This window comes from Numenius arquata, chromosome 4 (genome assembly GCF_964106895.1).
Source record: "Numenius arquata chromosome 4, bNumArq3.hap1.1, whole genome shotgun sequence".
NCBI classification, from domain to species: Eukaryota; Metazoa; Chordata; class Aves; order Charadriiformes; family Scolopacidae; genus Numenius; species Numenius arquata.
In genome coordinates this window covers 19,295,421-19,322,413 of record NC_133579.1, presented here as the reverse complement: position 1 = coordinate 19,322,413, position 26,993 = coordinate 19,295,421, and the positions used below count along the sequence as shown (strand labels likewise).

Sequence of the window (26,993 nt, the reverse complement as noted above, 5' to 3'; positions counted from 1 at the left end):
CAGGTTCTTAGCTGCTGTAAGCAATGTCCGTGGAGCTGCCTTGCATCCCTCGATGTGCTGAGACAATAAACCTCTGATAGAAAAGTTTATTTGGATTGAAGCAGTTCACCAAAGACTGAGAAAGCTTTTGGCTCTTCCACCGAAACTGCAGAAGTGGAAGAAACTGGATTTGGCAAGGAGACGTTGGCTGGCAGGCTCTGGGGCACGGCTTGCTGGCTGCCTCCGGAGGTGCAGCACAAGGCTGGGAAGGGCAGGGCTGGTCGGCAGAAGGAGTAAAGCGTGGCCACTGTGGCCACTCGCCAGAGAGCTGAGAGTTGCCTGTAGCTGGGGTTGGCTCGGCACCGGCAGGGAACAAAATCTGCGGGAAATATTCAGCTGATACACTAAGGCGGGTTTAAAAGACCCATAAATCGTCTAGAGTCAAAATTATCCAGTGCATAAAGGATGAATTTGGCTCGTATTTTTCAGCCATCTTTTAATTCTGGAGAATGATTTGCTACAAACTGCTTGTGCATCAGTAATTCAAAACAAAGGGAGTTTATTTTTAATGTAGGAAGGAAAGGAGGCACCTTTATAGGAGAGCTGACTTGATCTCCTGTCTTCTACAGTAATTTTTTTTCCTTAATTAAACTGGGATGACACATCCGGCAAATTCTTGACAGACTGGCAGCTTTGTCTGCTCTTCTTGCGTACACTGTCATTCATTGATGGTCATTCCCTGTGGAAATTGCCTCCTTATTGAAAACTGAATGTATTTTGAAATGCTGATGGCTGGTTATACCTTCTAAATTACAGCAGTAGGAGCCCAGCTGCAAACCTAAATATTATTTATGTAATGTCTTGTGCTTGCGCAGCGAGAAGGGCATGGGATGAGAAGGTAGCAAGTGCCGGTACAAAACAATCCAGCCCCTTTCCTTTTGCTAAAAAGCTGAGATTTAAAAAAAATGCCCTCTGTCTTTCCTCCAGAGCATCAGAGGAAGAGAGAAACAATTCAATGGCACCTCCTTCCAGGAACATCTGGTGCAAAGAACAGATGAGGCAGCATGGCATAAACTCTAGGCACTCTGTTCAGGCTGCACTGTGCTTGCTTACTTCGTTGCACATTTTGGACGTGTGGTAGGAGCGGGGAAAGACACCTGAAGTACTGTAGTGACAGCATCCTTTAGCTTTGCTCTCTCTGAATCTCTGGATTGCTGATGTCTGTCCCCGGGCAAAATGTCCTACCTGATTTACGTTCTCCAAACATTACTGAATAGTTTAGAAAAATAAACAAATTGTTGCAGGGAACCTTGGGCATGTCTGCAATTAGTCTGGAGTACGTCCTGGAAGGAGCTGGGTGGACATGGATGCAGAGGGGACTATTCCATCTGAGAGAAGCACATGGTGGAGCTGCTGCTGCTTCTCCATCTCTGCTCCAACTCGCAGGCACTGTGGCCAGTGGGGAAGTCTCCAGGCACAGCTGTGTTTTGGGGAGGCTGCCAGCCCCCAGCATATTGTGGGCAGCACAGAAGAGCTCTACTGTATCAGTGCTGGCAGCTAAGCTGTGCTAGAAATTATCTGAAAGGCAGTTCCTGCAGACACAGCAAAACACTGCATGCTTGGCCGGGGTGGATGGGACAGCATCACTCCTTACCAACGAGGTGCAAGCAGTGTACTCTAGGCTGTGGCCCTTTCTTGCCCACCCTCCATACTGAGGTCAAGCTACAATAGCAAGAACCCTCCTCAAGCCCCCAAACTGTGTTTTCAAGTGGTTGTACTAATAGCAGTGGAGGTCTGGGGGGTGCGGGGAGGAGAGCCGTGGAAGGACATGAGAGGATGAAGTTTGAGCTGTCCTCTGGAATGTGTTTCCCAAATCCTTCTTCCCGGCAGCCAGAGTGTGGCTGGCAGCGGGCTTTTGAAGGGAAACGTATTCCAGAGTGGTGCAGAGGCTGCCGGGGATGAATGGTAGGTTTTTCTCCCTGTGGTTTCAGAAGGGCGATCTGGTGGTACTTGCTGGGGCTGAGAAGGAAGAACACCACCATGAGCCAGGGGAATTACTTTCTCTAGTTTTCCCTGTTACGCTGAAGAGAAGCGAAGAAAACTACAAAGCAGAGTGACATGGTGGGGAGAAAAAAGTCATGAACAGAAGTAATCACTAGAATTTTCTGTTCTCAAAATTTCGTCCGTACCTTGTATCTGATGGAAACCTAATGGTTTAGCTTATAGTGCTTTTGTGCAAGGGAAGAGGGGAGAATTAAAACTAAATTGGCAAAGGTTTTGAGATGTGTTATCTCCTGCTGGAGTCACTGAGAGGCAGGTACTTTTGTGGATCTGGGCCATAAATTCTCCTTTCCAGCTCCGGCTACATCAAGATTGCTGGCATCTTTGCTGGTGGTGTGAAGACAGGCACAGCTTTACCCGTTTCCATGGCCAAGAGTAGGGTAATGGACAGGACCAAAGCTTGCTTTTTTCCCCCCATTTAGAGCAGCAGAGCAGCTGTGAGAGCAGACATAGCCAGGTGAAAGCCATGTAAGGATGGCTATACTGCAAGTCAGGAGCTGGAAGAGGCGCTGAGCATCTTGCCTGCTGGCTTCCCTTGGCCCCCAGCATCCTGCGGTGTTACAGCCCAAAGTCATCAGACCCTATGCAGGGTTTAGTGGTGGCTAAAGGCAGTGATGAGAGCATTGCCCTGTACTGAGAGCACCGTAACAGAATTATTGCCTCTGATGTTAAGTTAACAGACACACACAAACTCTCATCATCATTACAGGCTGATCTGCAGAGTTAGGTAGCACCTACAGGATCCAGCAACACTGGTAATGTTGTCTGAATGCTTGGCTTTGATTATGTTTTTATGAAATACAAAGTCATTGTGTGATGCAAAGGTTAGAGGACTGGCAATTCCAAGTGCTAGTAATGGTACTGCAGGATCACTTGTGCAGTTGCTACTCCTCTTTTTTTTTTTTTTTTCCCAATGTATTGGAAATCTTCATGGCTAAAGGGTATTCATGATCTGAGCGATCCACTTCTCATTAGTATTTTGAAGTGCCTAAGCATTTTCAAAACAGGCGATGGCAGTGTACGTCTGTCGCTGTTAGAGGTGTCATAAAGGAGGAAGAAGGTACCGTATTGTCTTTCCCCCCAGGAAAGGAAGGTAGTACAGTCAGCTGGGTTTATAGTTGTGTTGTGTTTCGGTTTTTTATTTTTCCTTTGGCACACATCATTATGGTTCGTAATTTAAAACCATGTTTTTGAAAAGGTACTTTTTAAGCTTTTTTTCGTTAATGACAAAAACATTCACAGATTGAAATCATACCTATTCTGATGATATTTTATTTTGTGATGTTATAAGAACCTTTTAAGAACTTCCAAGTTCCTGTGAAGTCCTGCCCAGAAGATGAATCTAGAGGACCCTGGGGAGGAGCAGAGCTGGCGGTGTCACACAGATGTGCCACTGCAACACGGCTAGTCTTAGATTTGACTCTCAGCTGCTGGGCTGGCAGTGACTGACTGCCACTGGGACTGGAGGTGATGAGCTACGGGACAGCAAGCCCAGAGCATCAGATCGTGCATGTCCTTATAAAACCGGACAGTTCGCCTCATCTTTTATTCTTCATGGCATTGAATTAATTAAGTGGTTAGAAGCTTATCTGCAGCAGAAATAGCTGCTGCATATTGCTGTCTTGACAAGAATATAGGTATTCATCTGACTAAACTTGCCTCCAGTTAAGGGAAATAATGCAATATGAATAATCAAATAGATCGAAGCCCAGGAAACAGACCATTCTTCTGAAACAAAGCAGCAAGTCGTTAGATAAAATGAATTTGTGTCCTTCTTAGAAATGCTACAAACCAGCTTCATCCAGTTTCTAAAGATCAATCACTGCTGAATTTAACTTCCAATTTAACTAAATGCTGGCCAGAACACTAGTAAGTTCAATGATGCTGAGAGCAAGAGGTTTTTGGTACCATCAACCCAAATAACATGTAGCCACAACGATCAATGAGTCCATAGGCCCGGCATTCCCGGCGGCCTTCGTTACCTAAACTCTGGTGTCTTTGTTCGTCTTCAGTGTTTAAACTGGGTAAGAAAGTAGTTTGCGAAATGAGGCTAAAAGAAGCATTTAGGTGAGATCGCCTTGCACGCTGCACGCCCGCTGTCAGTTATTTGGCAGGTCAGGTAACAAGCAGTGCAGTGAGTGTGGAAAACAGGGGAATACATACAGGAGATATGAGAGCATCTAAATTGCCCTAAGGATAGTAGCAATAAGCACACAGCAAAGCAGGATACTCTGTTACGTTCTTCAGATTTGTTACCAAGGTCCTTGCTATTTTTCCCCAACAGATTTTTGTATGTGAGGCAATTTTGATTAAGTCATCAATCTTGAATGCTTTTCCTGAGCATTTATCATTTCGTAGGCCTGGGGAAGAATAACTAACTGTTTTTAACTGGTAATAGGGAAACTGAAATATTCCTCCATTTCTTTACCATTGCCCATTTTCCCTGTTTTTCCCAAATTGAACAAAAAACCAAAAACAAGTGCATATTAGCTTTACAGAAAGACACATAAATCTGGGTTTTTTTTCCCACAATAGGACATTTCAAAACTAATCATCTCATGTATGAATTTTATAGAGCCACCATTGCTCATTTTTCTGAGTTTCTCTCTTTACCTTAGATTTTACCTTTCTCTGTTTACCTTAGATTGAAATTAAGCAAGGAATCTGCAGAAACTAACAGGTTTAAATTTTGAACTTTTACTCGGTGTCGGGCAAAACATCAGGACAAGAGCTGAGGTGCTGACACCTGAATATGTTTGGAGAGAGAAAAAGGATACTGGCCCATTAGAGCCACCTTTCCAAGAGCTTTTTCACCTCCTCTCCCTGCAAATTGCCTCTGGAGTTGTTGTTCTAGCAACACTAATGGCAATTAGGATCTGAAAGCTCTTGATCAATTAAAGCAGGCAGTCTCAGGCAGTGGGAGATCTGCTGCCGGGCTGGCTGGCAGCGTGTCTTTTCCAAAGCTGTCATTGTCCTTGTCCCTATAAACAGAGACGATAAGTAGAAATTATTTACAGTGATGGATAAGAACAGTATCTTTTCTTGATGTCTCACAAACCACCTTCACTTTTAGAATAAATCTTAACAGTCAGGAACCACTAAGCATAAAATATAGACACAAAAGGCTTACCTCGCTAAATAACAATTATCAGATTCCTTTTTGCAGTAAGCAGAAGGCTTTTTCATGTATCTAGAAATCTACTTAATATTTAATAGACTCCTAAATTATTCACAGGTTAAAGTGTTCAACTGTTGCTGTCATTTAAAGAGCAAGTGCCCAGCAGGGGTCTTGCATGGGGCTTTGTAGATCACGTCAAAGCGTAACATTTGATTCATTAAAGAAATGTTATACTTCCAAAGGTAATAGCATCCAATTTATATTCTGTTAATCCTGGCCTGACTAATAAAAGATAGGGTGAGATTTCCTGTTTTGATTCTCATCTACCTGTTCAGTAAAACTTTTCACTGTCCCACAAAGAATTTGGGATCCCCAGTCACTTGGTACTGTTGCAAGAAAATCTCTGAACTCTTTTAGGTGGAGAAACTGTCGATTTTTTTCCGCAGTCCTGGATAACTAAAACAATATGCTTAGTTTTGAGTGTAGTTTATAACACTGCTCAGCTTTCTGGAAATGGTATGCACGAATACAACATGTAGAACTTGACATTGATGTAAATCAGAGTAACTTCCCAAACTTCGTCAGAAACTGGCATCTGTTTTTTTTGCCTGCTAAGGAAATATCATCCCTGATCTTCGCATTTCCTCAAGCTTTCCCTGCCCAAATAAAGTGAAGGTAGTAAAATTAAATTCACATGATTTATTTTTGCTTTTCCCTGTCTGCTTAAATCCCTTGAAAACTTTGTTAAAAAGCACTTTTGGAAAATGGAACAGAAAAATCAAAAATGAGGAATAGGAGGAAGGAAGTTTTCTTCACTTAAAAGCCTCTTCAGTAAGGACTATCTTTCCTACTCCACATTTTGCAAGCACCTTTACTACTGGATATTGGCTTGTGCAGTTCCTCAGTCCCATTGGTGATCTAAATAACTTAAACACAGTGAAAGTTCGATTATATTTTTTTAATATAAAGTGCCTATCCTCCATATGCTCCTGCACCGCAGGGCCCATTGATGGTGGTGCTGTGCTAGGGCACGTGTCCCGAAGAACTTGGTGGCGATGGTTGGCAGCACTGGTGCGGGGGGCTCTATCCAAACAACCATCCTGACTGTTCCCCAGACATGGCTTGTTTGCAGAGGGCAAAGCTGAGGCGTCCCCCAGGTCTTTCCTAGTTGCTTTTGGGATTTTAGGAGTGTGGGGAAGAAGCAGCTGTCCTGAGGCTCCTCCAGCAGCAGGGTGGCAGCCCCTGGGCTTGCTGGGGCATTTGTGAATTTACTTGTCTGTAATAGGAGGGAGGGAAAAATGAAGGGTTGTCCTACAAAGACTTGACTAGCTTGATGTTGGTTGTAATAAGAAGGAACTCAAAAAGGATAAGGTAAAGTCATCTAGGGATTTCATATTTAGTGTTCATGGAGGTCTTTTACCAGTGAGAGGAGGATGTGCACAAGCTAGGATGAGCCTTTCCATTTACACTGTGCATTGTTTAGTTCTGATTTTCCTCAAGAGAGGGAGTTTAATTCTGCTTTATGAGCAGGTTTCTCTCCAAACAGTAATATTTTATTACTCTGTTTTACAACACAAGCAGTTATATACGGCCTAGAAATATAGAGCAAATGTAGAGGAGCAGGAAACCCTAAGTAGCCCTTGCTACTCAGGACAAGGGATAGTAACTGCAGTGTTGGGCCTGAAAATAGAGTCTTCTTGAGAAACATCAGAAAGATGGGCAAAATGAAGGTGTTAATGTCCATCAGTCTTCAGCTAATGTCCAGGCATCAGTTGCTCACACTTGCCAGCTGACTCTGATCCCTGCTCCAAGAGCACTGATTTCTTTTCAGTCCCCAGAGCTGCTGCTCTTCTGATTCTTCAAAGGGTACCAGATTCTCATTTGATGAATTACGGAGTTATCTATTCATGTATATTAATTGCATGGAGAAATTTCTCCATGACTTGTTTTCAGAGTTGTTGTGACATTATTCCTTACTCTGCGTCTGTAAGGTTTTGAGTGAAGGAAACTGAACTGTTCTTATATTATTTCAGATAATTTAGATTTTTGTTCTCATTTTTGGGGTGGGGGGCTTCTTCAAAATGTGTACTTGTTTCTTAGATAAGACCTGCTGAAATGATTACTATTCGGTATTTATCTCTATGAGAAATAGTTCCTTTAAGTACATTCTGCACAGGAGCAGAGAGGCTAATCCCATGCCTCTGACAGAGGGTTATTTTTACATAATTACTTGTCCAGCCCCTCAGTAACACGATATCAGGAAACAAGAATGACGATGTGACACTGTGCTAAATGAACCCCAATCAAGAAACTAAGAGGACTTTGTTGGGATTAGAAACTTGATACAGTCTTTTCCTTTGTCACAGGAGTTATGTTTTCCAGCAGACACTGCTGGAAAAATCCAACACGTCTAAGGATCATGATTTACTGGGGACTCACTGATTGTCGTGTTTCAGAGAAATAACATGAGTGACAGGTTGGAAAGGGAAGACGAGGAAGCAGGGTGTGCAGAGGCAAAGTCCAGCCCTGCAATCGTGTGAGGAGCCTGCAGGGCTTCTCCCTGCCTCAGTGTCAGCATCTTTCCCACACAGATTTTTAAGTACACGCTTGGACCTCAGCGGAAATAATTTCCAACCAGGAAAATATTGTGAGATAAACACTCTGGAGTTGTATACAGCTGTTATTTGCGGAGCATAAATTTGCTCATAGTCTTTTTTACCTTCACTCATATTTTGATTGTGAGGCTAAAGCACAGGATACAGCCTGTTTGTCTCGGGCGTCTCACCTAACTCCAACTGTAAGATGGCAAACGGGTCAGTCCTCCTAAAGTAGATCCCCAAGTGTCCATCTGGGTTTCTCCTGCCGGCCTCCAGCAGGAGGGTCACTGAGCTTTGGACATTCTCCTGCGCTCAGGGGGGCAGGAATCCCTCCCGCAGACTTTCACAGGCAATTACCTCTGCTCGGCGGCGTAGGGGGAGGTGGGTATGTACTCTGGGAGTGTTCGTCTGCTGGATGCGTGGCAGTCAAGTGTTCAGGCTACATTGTTGGATCTCACCTGAAGTGTATATGATTTACAGTTCCTTTCTAGTGCCAGATTCTGTCAGAGGCACCCAATGATGGGGAACCTTGCTCGACATCGTAGGTGGGGTATGAGGTGCAACCTGCATTTTTCTGTAATGTATTTTAGACAACACAAGTGCTGCCTATAGGAGAAGTTGATCTATGCTTTGCATTGGCATGTTTGGATTAATGCTGATGTACCTCATTTCAGTATGGGGTGGTGGAAGGTAAACAAGGTGTGTATATTAAGGGCTGTTTCTGCTCTGGTTTCTGTTCCCCAGGGATATGAAGCTGGATGGTGGACGCCAGTGCCATTCTACTGGAGTGTGTCTCAAAGAGATAATTGGTCTTGAAGGTGTGGAGCTCGGAGCGGATGGGAAGGTGGGGATGCTTCAGTTCCTGTTAGATTTTTGTAATAAGGGGAAAAAAATTGTGTAACTAATAACAAGCACAGATACAGAAATAAATTATAATGTGCAGTGTAACACAATAGTTAAAGCACAGTATGTGCAAACTGAAAATCAGGACTGCCCAAGCTGTCAATGCAAACAACTCTGTTTCCTTGAAGAAATCTGCCTGTGGCAACGTCTGAGTCTGTAAAGCATTACTGAATCACGCAGCCTTCCCCTGGCTCTAACGGGAGGTATCACTGCAGAGTATATTGTCAGAAGCTTCAAAAGAATTTCTGGTGAGACTTGTAAGCTGTAATTCTGTTTGTTCTCGGTCTTATTTAATAAAATAAATTCTGCTTAACAGTATATTTTTTCCAAAGAGCGGGAAGACAGTAGTACAACTCTGATGAGTATTTCAAAATCCAAGAGTGTATTCACTTGAATAGAATAAGCAATTATGAGTCTGTGGGGAAAGTGATCCATTTTAAACAAGTATATAGAGGAGAGACAATTTTAATCATAAATTAAAACATTTTTTCCTGAAAGCCTGATTTACTTTCTACAGTTCAGTTTACCGAGTCATTTATGGCTTTAAAGGCACTAGGTCAAGGCTGCTACACATGGTGTGCTCACCTAACCAGGTGCCAGGCCAGACCACAGGCTGTAAATTCCTGAGGACGATCTGTCTGCTTATAAATAAAGGAAAGCTCACATGATTTATTTGATACCTGTTCTGACCTCCTCGTAAACCAGTCTAGAGTCTGAGACTCTTTTTTTTTTTATTTCTTCAATATAATGTTATTTTTTTGGAAAGCAAACTTACGAGAAGCAAAGCCAAGGGTGAAAGCAGAGGATTGGTACGCTCTAAAAATAATTTTGTCACAAGTTGTTCATTCACACTTAGTCCGTGTTAGGACGTAGTAAATGATATCCCGCAACCATTCCTGTAAGCTGGTAGCTCACTTATGACACCAATAAGACTCTGCCAGACAAAATCCTAAAGGACAAAAATACCGGAGAAAGTGCTTAAGTTTAGCAACGTTCAAGTGATTTGCCTCTGGCTGCTCCGTGCTGAGGGACGCATATAGATGATGCTGTTTCAGGAAAGAAGCAGCTGAAACCTGCTACAGAGAAAGCCCACTGAAAATAAAAAAAACCAACCAAACTGACATATTTTTAAATCTGACCCTTGAGTAGGATTTTGTAAATCCAGTGTATGAGAGCTTGTGTGTGTGTGTTTGTGGGTTTGTTTTGTTGAAGAATTAATGCCTTTGCAAAAGTTTTTTTTTTTGCATGAATAAACCGACAGCACTGAAGCAAATGTAGGTGACTGGTGTTTATTCATCTGTGCCTAACTATTAAATCCAGAAAATCCTCCGCTAATTTGGCTTCTCTTGCTTCCAATTGGGATGCACCGAAGGCATCCCGCTGTGGCTGAGCTGGGCTGATAGTAACTGTCTGTCCATTCTGACTTTCTTTTTAGACGGTTTCTTATACACAGTTCCTATTTCCCACCAATGCTCTGGGAACTCGGAGGAACACAATAGACTCCACCTCATCCTTCTCCCAATTTCGCAATGCAAGCCATCGTAGCCTTTCTTTGGCAAGAGCTAACAGCACCCAGGGGAGCATTGATGCAGGTAACTTCTCAAGAAGCTTGTTTGAATATCCTTGGGTACCCTGCTGATAGGCAGGTATTGTGAAGGACAGACATATGTCATGTTTTAGTCCCCCTTTTTGCTTAAATTAAGCAAAATACAGTCTCATGTCATGGGTAAAACAGCTCGTCCCATGTTTATTTAGCAAAGCTGGCTTGCGGGTGGTGACAAGTTAAATAAACAAGGCTGCTGGTTGTATTGCCTGTCCCTGATGGCACACGGCAAGCCTCCTCCTGTCACCAGCATTGTTTGTTCCTCCTGCATCAGGCCCATCGTTGCCTTCCTTTGCTATGGAAAATTTACAGTGGCAACACAGTAGTCATAAGCTGAAGGTGTAAATCATCCTCGTGACCTTTATTAGGCTGAAAAGGGCTGTGTTTACAGAACCAGGCACAAAACATAAGCCAAAGCACTATATGCTTAAGATACTTTGGCACGTTTAATGAAACAAATCAAAATATCCACATAAACAGATGAAAACTTGTTGCTGGGAATAATCGTTATTGTGGAGCTTCATATAATTTCACAGTTCTGTAAGCCCTAAATTCGTATTTACCAGGTAATTTGTAAGCTGTAGGTCCTCTGTATCTTTGCAAATTGTATTAGTATTGAAATACTAGAGTTTTCAAGATTTAGAGAAATCTTTCGATTCTTTCAGAAATCTTTCATGAAGACCATCTTGTTCATTATCTGTGCCACTTCTGTTAAGTCCAGATTTCTTGATGTAATGAATTCCTTTCTTATATTTACCATTGTTTTATAGGTAGCGACCTTGGAGACTTTGTTGAATACGACCCAAATCTTTTAGATGATCCCCAATGGCCATGTGGCAAACATAAGCGGGTTTTAATATTTCCTTCATATATGGTAAGTGATACGCAAAATTAAGTGTAGCACAGATAAGTTTTGGTAACAATATTTTGAAGGGTGAGGTTACATTTGGCCATATTTTAAGAAGATTATTTTTTTTTTTAATCTACTAATAACAGCTGTTTGGAATGCTTTGTTCTAAATGACACTTACCGGGACATGTAAAAACAAACTCGCAGAGGTATTAAAAAACTGAACGCTTTTATTACCGCTGTATTTCATAAATGCTGTAGATGAAAGGCTTGTTGGAACAATGCATTCATTCTCTCGCATTCAGAGGAGAATTTATACTTCCTCTAATTGGCATGTATTACAAAATAGGAGGATGCCCATTAGGGTTTTTCCAAAATCATGAAGCTGCATTGTGTTTTGATGCTTATCATTCACTCCTTGGAACAGCGCTTTGGTGTCTAGTAGAGCCTTTGTTTCCCAGGTATGTATTTCACCATGGGATAGTCCTTCTTTAATTGCAGCAATTATGAGCAGAGGCAGTGTATTTTTCGCTATATCCAAACCCATAACAATACAGTCGCATAACTCTTCCTCGACCTGTGCTCTGACGCAGTGTTTCCTCTGCTGAGAGACTTCTGTAGCCTTCTTTTCGGTCGCACCAAGTCTGTCGACTGGTGTGCTATTTTGGCAGAACGGCTGCAAGATGCGGTGCTTGTCATAGGTGTGTGAGCACGTATCTGAATTATACATCCAAAGTAGTAGTAGGCAGCAGGAAAAAGCTTCTTTGGTTTTTTTGTGTGTTTTTTTTTTTAAGTGGTGATCTAGTACTCATATACAAATAGGATAGGATTTGAAACACTGATGTCTAAAGTGTCATCCATGCCCTCACTTAACTTGGAACAGAGGTATGATTTAATAAACTACTAACATATGTAAAGATCTTTGTAGGTTCTTTTCTGCCCCTCACCCTGGTCTTTATTTGATAATCGGGCTCTTGGGTGCGCCTTCTTCAAAATAAATGGATTTTACCTGTTCCTTGTAGTCTGAAGCTTAACTCCTCGCTGGCAAGAGAGTTCTGCCTGTTGCACAGAAAGGCTTGATTGAGCTCTGAGCTCGGCATTTGTGCTGTTTTCCAGTGGGAAGTTCAATATGCCCTCTGCTTACTTTCAGCCAGTTTTTAGGGTTTAGTTTTCAGCCAACTTTTAGGGTTGGCAAGTTATTTTTTGGCTGCCAACCCACAAAGTGTCAGCCTTTCACAGCAGCTACTTCTGGGTGGAAAAATATTTGTTAGGTTTCGATATGGTTACTGTCACGGACAGGGAACTGTCATCCCTCAAACGGAAGGACGTTGTTAACTGGCGCCGATAGCGAACATCGCTCTCGCAGTCACGGTTGCGTTTCCAGCCGTCCTCGGGCTGCGAATGTGTGCCAGGCAATCTGAGTCCTCTAGGACCACCTGAGGTCTTTGATCCCTTTTCGACTTGGTGTTGAGAGGGACGTGGTCAGGACAGCCAGAATAGGTCAGGGGAGGTCTCTGCCCAGGAGCGGGTGTTCCATGCCCTTCTTTTCCATGTGCTGGTTAACCACAGCATTTTGAGGTACTTTTGTTGCAATACGGAGCTGGCTGGGGATTTCCACTGTGACAGAGGTATGATTAGATGCTTTAAAGGTGACAAATGGACTTCTAGGGCAATTGTTAACTTCAAAATCATTATTTGGCTAGAATATATCTGCATTGACTAGGGTCTCCCTGCCTTTTCGTCTTTTCTAGGAGTTTAACTCCCACTACTACTGTGTCTGGCAAAATGTCTTATTTCATGTTTTGGGGGGGGGTTTGCCTGAATTTGCCTTCCAGCCGTCACTTCTTCAGCACTGCCCGAGGGTCTGCAGCAGTCGCGTCTCCCTCTCTGAAAGCAGGTGCTAATCTAAGAAAGGGCTGAAGGACGTTAGGTGCTGTGTTTCTTTTCTTGGTGGGAATAACTGGCACGTGCCAAGAGCTTACTTGTCCAAGGGTCTTGCCCGGCCCTGGTCGAAGCAGCATAGCTGTGATGCCAAGCAGGAGCTGCACAGCTTTGCGAGAAACCAAAGAGTGGGCGGTTGCTCTTCAGGGCTCGGCTGAAAGATTTCACAAGGGGCTGGTGCTTCCTTCAGCTGCAAGAAGGAGGAAAAGGTAGTGCCGGAGTGTCCCGGGAGCTTGCAGGTTAAGTAGGATTTTGCAACTCAGGCTGTGGGTGAGGAGGGGGAGCTGGTGAATATAGGGCCATATTGGCTCCATAGGAGACTTTACTCACATCCGTATTAGACTTTCCAGACTCGGCTGGCACCCCCCCTCCCTGCAGTTCACGTCAGCGTGAACAGGAGCACAACAGGCTGTAATTTCAAGTCATTTTCTTCCCCAAATATAAAAACCAGTGTATGCTGCAATTAAAGCAAATTGCAGTCTGAGGCCAGCGAGGAACCTGCGGGTTTTTTCCTGACCGTGCACAGCCATCGCGGTATCGACAGACCTCCGCCAAGCGACCGCGGAGCTGTGGAGCTGCTGCACGCGGATTGAAACCAGTCTCTGGTCCTGAGCGGAATATAGCAGTAATTAACTGCCTCTCGCAAGTGCCGGAGCAGCTGAGAGCAGCTCTGCTGTCAGCGCCCAACATTCCGCTGTGTGAGGAGAGCTGCGGCTTGTAATTAAAGTTTCATTACTCGGCCAGCATTTAGCATTAATGCTTGGCAGCTGCGAGCTTGTAGATATTTCCGCCCTCAACCCCCCCCCGCCCCAGCATCCTCCCGCCCCGTATGGATGTCGGAGCAATTAATGGGGGGAAGGTGTGCGAGGGGAATGGGAACGCATGGCGGTGCGGGTGACGGGAGGCTGGATGCTGGGCTGCGGGATGGGGCTACACACACTGGTATTGCTCCTGGGAGCCCGGCTCGTGCTTTGCAGGCCAGGATCTCTCTTCGCAGGCCGGTGAAACTCCGTCCATGTGAATGCTGCGTCAGTAGACACTGCAGGCTCTATCCCGGGGCAATGGACAGGCAAAGTGTGTGGACCTGCTTGGATTTTCCTCTGAAATACGTGCAGTCAGCACTTGAGCCGATGCAACATGCGGTTCCCTCCATTCTTGGGGAGCCTGAGTTTGTCATCACTGACTGATTTTAGCAGTCTTGTACCTTTACTGGGCTGAATTAGTCCTGACTTGCAGAGGATTTCTAACTGCAAGTCCTCAGCTGTTTTCAAGGGGTAGCTGAGCTTCCTCCTTGAAGATAGCCGTGGGGAAGGAGAAGTGCTTTCTGTTTGGTCTTTTTTTACAGCAAAGTTCCTAGCTTGAAAGGGTATGCACTTCCCTGTCGCGTCTCTAAAAGTAATACCCACAAACAGCCTGTCAGGGGATGATTCTGAAAAGGCAGCTTCAATAGTTAACCAATACAAAATCTACAGCTTCTATTAATTGTGTTAGTCATATTTAAATTCTGGTCTACCCCAGAGAAATTATTTTGCTTTATGTTGGCTTCATAGGAGAGTCTACAACCGCTACCGCAACATAAACAGTAAGAAGTAGAAGAATTTCATGCTGGGGGGTGGAGGGGGGAAGAGGGAAACATCATGTCACAGTTAACAGATGTCTTCCTGGCTGATACTGCTAAAACAGGAATTCTTGCAGATTCGTAAATCTCTCTAGAATGGGAACTTTATCTACCAGACGGAGCAGTAATTTCTGTGCTAGAGTCTCACATTGACTAGGGTACATCCAAACTCATTGGTGCCTCCCTGCGGTCTTGCCAGTGGAAACGAACTCCTTCCCTGTAGAAGGAGAATTACAGAATTATAGAATCATAGAATGGTTTGGGTTGGAAGGGACCTTAAAGGTCACCGAGTTCCAACCCCCCTGCCATGGGCAGGGACACCTCCAGTAGAGCAGGTTGCTCAAAGCCCCATCCAGCCTGGCCTTGAACACTTCCAGGGATGGGGCGTCCACAACTTCTCTGGGCAACCTTCTCCAGTGCCTCACCACCCTCACAGTAAAGAATTTCTTCCCAATATCTAATCTAAATTTCCCCTCTTTCAGTTTAAAACCATTACCCCTCGTCCCATCACTCCACTCCCTGATAAAGAGTCCCTCCACATCTCTCCTGTAGGCTCCCTTCAGGTACTGGAAGGCTGTTATAAGGTCTCCCTGGAACCTTCTCTTCTCCAGGCTGAATAACCCCAACTCTCCCAGCCTGTCCTCATAGGAGAGGTACTCCAGCCCTCTGATCATCCCTCACTGGGCATGCGGCTGGCCTCCACTGACCTGCTTTTGTTGGTAACACACAAACACGGGAACATCTTCAGGTGGCTGCTTTGCACTGCCAAAATGTGCAGCAAAAGAAGAAAAGACTGTATCAGTAGCATCTTGACTTTGAGTGACCCTTCTGTAACAACATCCCTGCAATATCCATCCATCCGCGCCCAAGGGATGTGCTTGGAAATTGGTTTGGGTACTTAACTACAATTTCAGCGTATTGGTTTAATGATGTCAAAATACATTGGCATCATAGAATCATAGAATCATTCAGATTGGAAAAGACCCTTGGGATCATCGAGTCCAACCATCAACCCTACTCTACAGTAAAGTTTTTCCCTACACCATATCCCCCAACACCACATCTAAACGACTCTTAAACTCATCCAAGGATGGTGACTCAACCACCTCCCTGGGCAGCCCATGAGGCATCTCTACACAGCTCATAAAAAAGCACGTCGCAAAATTCTGCAGTGCTCTTACAGCGGGCTGACCGTCAGCCTGCGTTTGCCAGGTACCACTGTCGAGCACAGCCAGGCTGCGTTATTAAATATTAGTCCTCCGATGTGATTTTAAAATTAGAACTGCTTGCTGCCCTGGCCGCTTAGTCTAACAAAAGCCCTGCATGATAATGTAGCGCCGAATGATAATTTGGTCTCTCGCTCCCCCGTTCCGTCTTTCACAAGGAGCATCAAGGTCAGGAATACTCCGCTACAGCCAGCGTCCTTCAGTGCCGTCACCCTATTCTTCGAGCTGCTTCCGTAGCTGTAAATTAAGCATCTCCAGACTGCTTTTTAATCAGCTGCTGACCTTGTACCCAAAAGTCTCAGGGAGCAGAGGATCACAGGGGTGGTGTACATATTCCCATTTAAGCCCTGTGCTCTATGCATTTGATGCTATATTTGGCTGAGACTCCAATAAACAACTATTTTGTAGTAATGACACGCTGCATTAATTGAGAATGATTCCAGTGTGTTAACCAAATAAAATAAACTGGCGTCCTTCCATGTACTTTAATTCAAAGAGGCAGCTTTGAGATTATTTGCTTTGTAAAATTCAAAATCTTTCAGTTTAAGATACTTGAATTTAATAACTTTCTAACAACAGGAATATCTTCTTTTAGTCTTCCTTTTCCTTTTTTTTTTTGGTTGGGGATTTTTTTAATTATAAATAAGGTATCACTTGCATTTTCCATCACCATTTTAAGCCTCTGCTCTATCAGGATTTCCCATATGTATGCATCTTCAGCTTGCATACTTCAGTAAGTGTATGAATTAGGTTACTGCCAGTTCATAGCTACATAGCTGGTCACCTGTGGTACACGTTAAGGTAGCCAGGCAGTGCAGAGTCATGGACTTCTTTTCATTTCTTATGTGGTTGAGAACTTACCATTGACCTACCGAAATTCTGTTAAAGGTATCAGTCTTCCGTCTGCTCTCTGTGAAGTAGATTTATCAGGGATACACAGTAATGACAGCTGAAGAGAGCCTATATATACATCTTTCATGTTATTCACCTATTTTATTCTGATTTTATCCTTCTTAAGCGGGAGATAGAGGCATCCAAGGCTAGATCATCTTTTACTGGTAATGTGCCAAAGAGGATTTATTTTCAAAAATATTTCATCTTGCCAGTCTTTCCAACCATTTCAGGCATCCTCCCTCCTCCCATATTTATGAAACTATATATACAGCTTTCCAGTGAGAAAGCAGCTGCTTGAAAACGCTTGTGAATAACACACAAGCTAACCTCCAAGTTCAAAACTGCCAGCCATGCAGAAAGTGTGCAGAGGACAGATTTCAGCCCAAGCATTCGTTATGGTGTCCAGGCATCTGTCAGCTACCATATATCAAGGCTTTCATTTGTCTTGTGCAACTTCCATCGCCAAACTAAAATATACACACACAGATTTGTATACAGAGGACATGAACAGAGCTCACGAAGGAGTATTGCTGAATACTGAAGTGAAATGTGTTTTGTGCAAATAAGCTGTGAGAAACAAGACAGACGTTTCTGGATGACACAAGTTACAAACATTCGAGATTAGAGTATGAGAGAGACAGTTTGGTAGTTCCCAGTGCCTTGCTCGTGTGTCTGACAGCTCTGGGAGTGTAGAGTGCCTGCCTGCTAGGGAGTAACATTATGTATTAGAAAACACATTTGGATAGAAAAAAGCTGTGCTCCTTTTAGGTAAATATTTGCAAACCCTTCATAAAATTTGGGACATCACTGCTGAACCATGCTTCTACATGGGCAATACCAGAATTGTTCCAGATAGACAAAAATTGATGCTCTTTACAAACAGCTGCCTGAACATGAGCCAGCAGTGTGCCCAGGTGGCCAAGAAAGCCAACAGCATCCTGGCCTGTATCAGGAACAGCGTGGTGAGTAGGACTCGGGAGGTGATCATGCCCCTGAACTCGGCACTGGTGAGGCCCCACCTCAAGTACTGTGTCCGTTTTTGGGCCCCTTACCACAAAAAAGACATTGAGGTGCTGGAGTGGGTCCAGAGAAGGGCAATGAAGCTGGTGAGGGGTCTGGAGAGTAAGTTTTATGAGGAGAGGCTGAGGGAACTGGGGTTGTTTAGGCTTTTACAGAATCACAGAATGATATGGGGTTGGAAGGGAGCTCTGGAGATCATCTAGTCCAACCCCTCATCTAGTTTAGCCTGGAGAAAAGGAGGCTGAGGGGAGACCTTATCGCTCTCTACAACTACCTGAATGGAGGTTGTAGAGAGGTGGGAGTCGTTCTCTTCTCCCAAGTAACAAGCGATAGGTCAAGAGGAAGTGGCCTCAAGTTGCACCAGGGGATTTAGATTGGATATTAGGACAAATTTCTTCACCAAAAGGGTTGTCAAGCATTGGAACAGGCTGCCCAGGGAAAGTGGTTGAGTCACCATCCCTGGAGATGACGTGTAGATGTGGTGCTTAGGGACATGGTTCAGTGGTGGACTTGGCAGTGCTAGGTTAATGGTTGGACTTGGTGATCTTAAAGATCTGTTCCAACCAAAACAATTCTATCATTCTATTCTGTTCTCAACATGTCTGCTTTGTTTGGGACTCACGGGCACCTCAAGCGCAATGAAATGGCTTAAAACAGAGAAGAGAATCATAAACACTGAGCAGAGAGCCGGCAACGAAGAATGACATCAGGTCAGAGCCCTCACGTGTCAGATCCCAGCTGGTCTCTTGGGGGTCACTGGGCTACCCCAGAGGTTTCCTCTGCTCCATCCCTCATGGGCAGGGGCAGCATGGGGTACAGGAGGTGCCCCAGGCAGGAACGGGGTCAGGGACTGGGGTTTCTCTGGAGCCTTGTGGGTGCTGTGTGCCAGCTACGGTGTGAGAGCGAGAGGGGTGCTCGGGTGCCTGGTCAGAAACAGTTAGAAGGGGTAACCGATGCAGTCAGTCAACAGACGCTGATTCTGCATTGCTTTTAAATTACCTATCAACAGATTTTTTAAATTTTTTTTTTAATTTCTTTTTTTGCTGCCCACCTCTGGTGGGCAGGGTCCCACACGCACACATTTCTATAGACACCAACTGGGCAAACAGCACCCCACTGTTCAAAGCTGGGCTTCTGCAGCAGCTGGGGAAAATAAAAATCAGGGGGAAAAAAAATAAAGTTGCACAATTCCTTTTCTTGAGAATAAGGGCAGTTAGCTGAGCTCTCCAGCGTGGCACTGACAAGATGAGACAGCTGCCTTGGAGCCAGTGTGTTCAAACATGCTGCCGTTATCCTGTTACATGAATCAAAACCAGCACACACCAGCTTTCATCTGGATTTCATTATTGTGATTTATATCATAGGGACTGTTGTCTTGCAGGAAGCAGGAGTATACGGAGTTGGGAGGGGGGGAGGGAGCAGATTCTTATCAACAGGACAAAATTGACAAATCTCGCTGTTTAAAAATAGCCGTACCTCCTTACTGGTTTCAGTTTTAAGCAGTCTGCTTATTCTCAAGCCTCTTGAGCGCTTTGCTTTAAATAAAATTTTTAAAAAGCGAGCTTTTCTCCTTCAAAAGAGAATTTAGCTGAATTCTGGTAAATCTCCCGTCGGCTGGAGGAGTCCCAGGTAAAACAGGTTGTGAGGAAAGGTGCACCCCGGGGGGGGGCTGCTGTTGTGTGGCAGAGACCGGGGCTAATTTCTGGCATCATTTCTGGGCAGCTGAGACTGGAGGATGGCCGGGCCCTCCCTCTGCTGCCAAGTGGTTTCTGTCGGGCAGGCGAGGTTCCTGCGTGATTGCGTCCTTCCCTGCGCGAGGGAAGATGATTACCTGGAGAGAGCCAAAGGCAAGTCTGCCAGAAAAGCCCATGATCACTTTGAGGGAGATAATTAAGATAAAACCAAGGAGCTCCGTGGTGATGGAGAGCAAACAACGGGCAGTTAGGTTTGCAGTGAAGCATGAAATAAGGTGTCATGTAGCTTTGCACAGTAGGACCGAGCTCACTCTTTCTAGGATTGCCCAAGACAACCAAAAAATGCTGGTAATAACTAAAATGATCTTTGGATTTAATAGCAGGTAACCTTTATGTGCTCAGTGTCTCTTCACTCTGTAAGTAATAGCAGCATGAACCGATGCTTCATTTGCTGTGAGTAGCAGATGGCACTAGTCTCAGTTATGTTATGTGGCTTGTTTCAATGGTCCTCATATAATAGTACTAAGAGGAACCTTCTCAAAAACATGTAAAACTCCCAGCATATCTGTGTGTCAGAAGCACCCAACCTGCTGATGGTCCTCTGGCAGCAAAACCAAGGAGCAGGCAGGCAGGCAGTGACCTCCCAGGGAAAAAAGGAGAAGAGTAATTGGTAAGATCTTCATTCTGCTTTGGAGGGCTGAGCCCTGCTAGGTGAGATGAAGCACAGGAGAAGCTGTCTGTGACAAAGAGCCACGGCCACACGGGCACATGCATATGTCCTTCCAAACTCAGCAAGATTAAAACCAGGCGGACCCACGCGTTCACTTGAAGCCTTTTCCCTCCAACCCTGGGTAGGGCAAGGTTTCTCCTTCCTGCCTTTTCCTCACTTCCTTTTATTCAGGTGTGGTAGAACATTGCCTGCCTCAGTGTCAAGACAGCGTATGAGTTTTTAACCTCAGTGGCAGTGCAACATCTGCCCAGACCTGCGCTCGAGCTCCTCTGTACGCATGCAGGGCGGCAGGGGTGGCTGAAGAGGGTTGATGTGGCTTTCTCCCTTTTGATGGCTTCTTATAACTGTCAGCTTTCCATAACAGGGATGAGTTTCCTTAATAAATTATCCCCTTTACTGAGTAAAATTTGGACTGGTGCCTAACAGGTTAAGTGTGTTGGAGGGGGCTCACAAGCATTTATATTTAGGAAGACAGGCAGGCAACTGTTCTGCGTGACGTGCCCAGCAGAATTACCTGCCAGGACGTAGCGGGGAGCAATTTATCTGGCCAGATAATGCTTCTCACATTGCAAATCAGATGGCAGAATGGCCCACATTTTAAAATGTGTGTATGACCATAACAACACCCTGTGGCAAGAAGTTGTTTTTTTCCTCTCTATTACAGTATGTTTACCTCAAATACTGCTCTGTGCTATTCAGGGAAACAAATGCTCTGCTTTCTTTTAAAATCCTATAATTATCCATTATTTCAGTACTATATCTCCTAAATGAAGTGCAGGAAAAGCTAGGTGTGTTTTGCTCCCCTTCGTGCTCATTTTGGCTCCAGACAAGAACATGATCGGATAACAAGAGTTGTCCGATTGCTCTCTAGAGCCATTACACTCTCTCCTCCCCAAGCCCTTCCATATACCATTTTAATTATTGAAAAAAAGCCTGCAAGCATATGCAGTCAGTCTTTTTGGTTAATTCAGATTCCCATGAGGATTTCAATATAGCGAGACTCCATCTTCTATAAAGGCATAACATGTGTCAGGTGTTTTGCGTGCCTCTTTCCACGTCTTGTTTAGCATTAACAGCCCTTTGCCATAATATAGGTTAATCAGAAACAGAAATTAGAAGGGAAAAATTGTTTTATTGGGAGCAGAAGGCACTGCACTGCAGACTGCTGCTCTCCCACTGCCCGTGCTTGAAGCTGGCTGGGAGCTGGGTGCTTGGTGGACCAGTCCCTTGGCTGCCCAAGCTGGGGCTTTTCTCTGCTTCTCTCCGAGAGGCAGAAGAGCCAAAGCCAGGAAGAGAATTGATACATCCCCAAAATGAAGGTTGGTTTGTTGTTCAGCTGGTAGGTTTTTGGCCAGGTGAGTGGTCACAAAGGATTTGGGTAAAATGCATCCTGAAAGAAGACTGAAGGAACAGGAGAAGTGCTGCACAACCCTAGATGCGAGCGCTGGCGTTGCAGGACTGGCCGGGAGGACCCTCTGCTACCTGGGGAAGCTCTTTAGGTTGTGACAAAAAGGAACAGCAAGCTCAATGTAAAGGAAGTAGACCGTACACTTTGAATGTTGTCCTAACTCAGTATTCTTGTCCACTTATTGCCTAACTTATGACAGCATTACTGTCTTGCACTCTACTGAATGACCTGCTGTGTAGGCTAATTACCTGCTTTATCACAAATGTATGCTGTGGCAGCCAAGAACCTGTACCAGCGTTTCCTTTAAGGAACTGATTTGAGAGAAATTCACAATATGTCTCAGAACCACATGGAAATAGGCACATAAAATTGGGTCATCAAATCAGATATTGTGATGATTTTTTTTTTTTTTGGTTTAACGAGACTTCTCAGCTAGGTTTTATCTACCTACCCACATTTAGCTTAAACTCACTTTTAGCAATACTTGGAGGATCCTGATAAGGTCTGTGTTGTTCAGGGCATGTGCTGAACAGTCATCTCAGATTTCAGGTGACTTGTGCTGACAGAGCAGTCACAAACAAATTGTTGCCTTAATTCAGACTGGATTTTCCCCTCTCCTGAAAGCGTTGGGACTGACTGGCATTTGTTGGGTATTCCTTGCTTTTGGGAATTGAGTGATCTTGTTACCAACTAAAAGAGAAATTCTCTCTTGACCATGTGTTACAGACCACAGTCATAGACTACGTGAAGCCATCAGATCTCAAGAAGGACATGAACGAGACCTTTAAGGAGAAGTTCCCTCACATCAAGTTAACCCTCAGTAAAATAAGAAGGTATGTTGCGAAGCTTGGTAAGGCTGCAGCGTGATGGAGCTGTCTCACGTTTCGGTGCAATTGCTGCTGTACATGAGGGGAAGTACAGCACTGGTTGATCTTCCAGGAGCAGCGACTGGCAGAGGTGCAGCATAAGTCGGATGATTGCTTTGATTGGGTGGGCTGAGTAAACAAGAGAGGGCAATGTACAAACACACACCGGTCAGGTGTCAAATGCGGCTTCTAATGGGATGAGGATGCGATCTGGGCATGCGTTATACTAAAATAGCCAGAAAAATAGCACAACAGAATCTTTAAGCTTATGGCACTTAGCTTAGGAAATTAAAATGCTGACTTTTGTGCCTTGTCCAGGGAGCACGGCCAGAAGGAAAACAAGTGGTCGGCTTCACAGCAAAGTTGTAGTATTTCATCACTCTTTCCAGTGTAGCAGGCTAGACATATTGCTTCACTGAAGTAATGATAATTTCATTTGACTGAAGTGGCCAGAAGGCTACCGAGTCGTGTTGCTCTGTATCCAGACAATACTGCGGTACATGGAAAGACTGCCGGTTTGGATTTGACCAACCATAACCAGCAGCAAAGCTGCATATAGAGCACGAACAATCAAGCTTAGTTGTTACTAAATAAAGTGTATGCACCTTGAGACCTCTGATGAAATATTGTTACTAAAAACGTCAAAGCTTTTCAGTTGCTTTTATAGTTTGACAGAACTATCTACTGGGGGCAGTGGGGGGAAAGAGTGAGGTCAAAATGTGCCATGAAATGTGTCCCCAAAACAGAGCAATTAACGTAATGTAATTAATGTAAATTATGTTTTCTTTTCCCTCCATTTGACCCAATCTCTGAAAGGATGGCTCTTAGGGTGAGATGAGAAATGCTTCAAAGCACAGTTCACAGCATACTTGTCTGGTCTCTTTACTCAGCTTGAAGAGAGAAATGCGCAAGCTTGCTCAAGAAGAATGTGGTTTTGAAGAGCCTACAGTGGCCATGGCCTTTGTCTACTTTGAGAAGCTCGCTCTCAAGGGGAAGCTGAACAAGCAGAATAGAAAGCTTTGTGCTGGAGCCTGTGTTCTTTTAGCTGCCAAAATTGGCAGTGACCTCAGAAAACATGAAGTCAAGCATCTTATAGATGTACGTATCCATACGTTTCCAGTGTTCCTTCTACATGAAGTGCCAATGTGTGGTGTGGTCTATGCAAGGCTTCTTGTTAGTAGTCACCCTCTCATCTAGGTTTCCAGCTGTACAGCCAGCTAAATGCCTTTTTTTTTTGTTATACATTTATGTGAAAGTATTAGTGATCAATGTCAAGCTCATTTGGAGTGATTGAAGACCCTGGTGTCAGATACTGTGAGGTTTGAGAGGTATCTGACCACCATTCTGTCAATAGAAGTCAAAACTTAAACCTCAGGAAATTCATTTTGCTTTTAATTATGTTTTCAAGAGTGTCAGTAAGGGCTCTCCTTTGAGGGGTAAATGCAGATACTAATTTCAGAGGGAGTCTAATAGACTACCAAGTTTGTACTTCTTTCATCAAGTTAAGCTTTCGGGCAAGAAAACCTGAAGAGGTGTTCCCATTAGGACACCTCAGCCCAGCTGGGTTTTTTTTTGGTAGAGTAAGGTGTTTGGTCTTCCACTCACTCCATATGAAAGAGTTAACAGAAGAGAGTGTTATTCCGTAACCTGTTTGCAAGCACCGAGATACCAATCTGATTTAAGGCTACAGAAAGTTAGGGCAGGTGGCCGGGTACTTGGCTACAACAGCTCACATAGTTCAAGAGACGTGGAAACTTGGCTGGGGGGCACAACTGGACTCATGCCCTTCTGCTGCCGTCACAGAACTGGGCGGACAGTCAGTTTGTTAGAAAGCTCTCCGAATAACCAGAAAAAAAATCAACCCAGCGGGAGTTGGAAGATCTGGCCTCTCTTGCTACCAGGAAAAATTGGTCTATCCTTAAGACACGTTGAAATTTTCTGTAGACCCTTTGTGGGCAGAGAAGGATGGGGAGGGAAATATCCCTGAACAGCTGGTTGCCTACTCGTAGCGTCCAAATCCAGTGAAAGCAGCAGAGCAGATGGGAGGTTTAGACATTACAGCAGAAAGCCAACTACGAAACCCATCTCATCCCCCTTGAGGATAGTAATTTCTGTTACTCACTGTTCTTATGGTTGTTGCAGATGACACCTTCTGCCTCTGAGGTATTAAGATCAAATGTATCTAATTGTAGCATAAATAATTTCCCCAATAGGGTTTTGTAACAGAGTCTAATGCTGAAAGGAAAATTAGTGATTTCAAGCAGCGCAGGAAGTTTGTGGGCAGTTACGAGATGCACGTCTCCCATTACACCAGTGATTCTGGTGTTTGCTTGAAGCCAGGATTTTCCCCTTCCTGCAGTGGTAATCTCTATGATCATTAGAAGATGTATCCGCTGGAGATGGAATGAGTGAAATGACAAACATGTCAGAAATAGCATGGCTGGCTGAGCTTTGTAAGCTCACCTTCACAGCAGGAATCGGTACATCCAGTTCATCCTGCTCTCATTTTCTAAACCTAGAGCCGTGCAAGTCCAGCAGGGCAGAGGTTTAATGACAGCAGCACGCGTGTCTTGAATAACGTCATCTGTAAGAAAGCACTAAAAAGTCAAAATCCTCATTCGTGAAGACTTTTTTTTTATTTTTTTTTTTCTTCCCTCGGTTGTCCTTGCAGAAACTGGAAGAGAAGTTCCGGCTGAACAGGCGAGAGCTGATCGCCTTCGAGTTCCCGGTGCTGGTGGCCTTGGAGTTTGCTCTCCACCTTCCCGAGCACGAAGTGATGCCGCACTACAGACGCTTGGTGCAGAACTCCTAGCGCTGGCTGCCCTGCGGGGAAGGGGCTCCCGACTGTTCCCACTTGGCTCTCCTGAGCCACAGTTACTACTGGAAATGCAAAATCAGACTCCTAACATTTCGCTCGCTCTCTCCCCAGTACAGTTTTTCCGGCAACCTATAGGAAACACTGCATCGACGTTAAGACTCTCAGCTTTGACAAATTTACGTATCGTTACTTTCTCAGAGCAGGTGAAGACTGAGCTGTTGGTAAATGGTTAACGCGCTGAAACTGGGTGGCGACTGACCCTACCTGTGGGGACTACAGCTATAAAAGTAGGCAGAGATTTGAAGGGCAGCCTCCATGACCACCCCTCTCTCTCCATCACACAAACCCTGGAAGCCCACGTGAGTGCATTCTCATAGTGCTTTTTCTACAGACCTGCTGCAACTTCCAAGAGGACTTCTTTAACGTGAAAAAGCTTTTAAAGAGGATATCTTCACTGTGTCAAAAAGAATGTGCCAATCTATTTTTGTATCAGCAATTGAAAGTGCACTTTTTCCTGTGGGGTGTTTGTGTGTCTAGCCGTGTGTGTGTGCGTGTGCGACACCAAACTGATCTCAGTGCAGGTGGTTGGCTTAGCTGTTTCCGAGTGTATCAGTTACCAATGGCCAAGATCAAGGTGACCTTACGTGTTTACTTCTTGAAAAACATAACTACTGGAAAAGTGGTAAATGGGATCATTTCTGGACACTTGGTTTTTTTTATTCTCTGATCTTTCCAACATTGTACCTTTGAAAGGATTACACTACTACTACTACAAGAGAAGGATCAGCAACTGACCTGGAGTTTTCAGTCATGTTTGTGGTAAAGATGAAAGCATTAGTATGAGATTTCCATGTCATGTTTTTTAAAAATATCTTGTGTTAAGCCACATGCATATTTTTAACCTTCGCACTTTTCCCACTGTGGAGATGGTTAGACTTGCACTCTGTAGTGTTGTATTTCTGTGCTCTATGTTAGAGTGCGTAATAAGCACATTTATTGTGCTGTATCTTAAAACAGTGTTTTATTAAAAAAAAAAAAAAAAAGAGTAGGGCTCAGCAGTGTAACAGGTGTCTTAAGGCTCCAACAGCAGGGGCATCAGCTCTCGTTAAAGTTTTTCGGTTTTTAACTAGAATTGACTGTGCAAAACCTAAAATCAGTGCCCATTGAAACTAAAGATCCAGCTCCTTTAGACATTTCAGTACTGGAGTTTTACAGTAAAACTTCTCGCAGCTTCCCTGGTTCTGACTGGACATCCAGAAAGCCGGAGGGTTTCACCCAAGCTCCCCGACGGTACATCCACACTAAGCTAGCGCCACGCTTAACGGACATCGTTCAGTTGTTGTTACCCTGTGAGGTTACACCCCTGTCCAATCTTCTCCTGTGCTGGTTCACTTAACAAGCCTTGCCCTCGACATGCCCCACATGGATCCAGTAAAGTCAAATACTTTCAGCTATGGTATTTCTAAAAATAAAAAAAAAAATATTAAAATCTCAAGCATGAGATTTTAGCTGAAGCCTTACCTTTCTTAAGTTTGGGAGTGCTTGCTCAGAGTATGGAAAAGGCTTGTGAGCAGAACGTAGAGAAGTGGGACGTAGCAGAGGATGTAAACACGCTAATGCTTACTTTCTTTCGCTCTTACTTTAATCAGTTTTATTATTTCCTTCAGT

At 44.3% G+C, this 26,993-nt stretch overlaps 1 protein-coding gene across 1 annotated transcript in view; it reads left to right on the top strand.

Moving 5' to 3' along the window:
- Positions 1–25,319, top strand: part of CABLES1 (Cdk5 and Abl enzyme substrate 1) — a 72,987-nt gene extending 47,668 nt beyond the window's left edge. Inside the window, exons 5-10 of the mRNA XM_074146623.1 lie at positions 8,500–8,599; positions 10,094–10,250; positions 11,032–11,135; positions 22,368–22,474; positions 23,398–23,605; positions 25,179–25,319. Of these exons, the coding sequence (XP_074002724.1) occupies positions 8,500–8,599; positions 10,094–10,250; positions 11,032–11,135; positions 22,368–22,474; positions 23,398–23,605; positions 25,179–25,319 (817 nt within the window). The remainder of the gene's footprint in view (positions 1–8,499; positions 8,600–10,093; positions 10,251–11,031; positions 11,136–22,367; positions 22,475–23,397; positions 23,606–25,178) is intronic.
- The last annotated feature ends 1,674 nt before the right edge of the window (positions 25,320–26,993 follow it).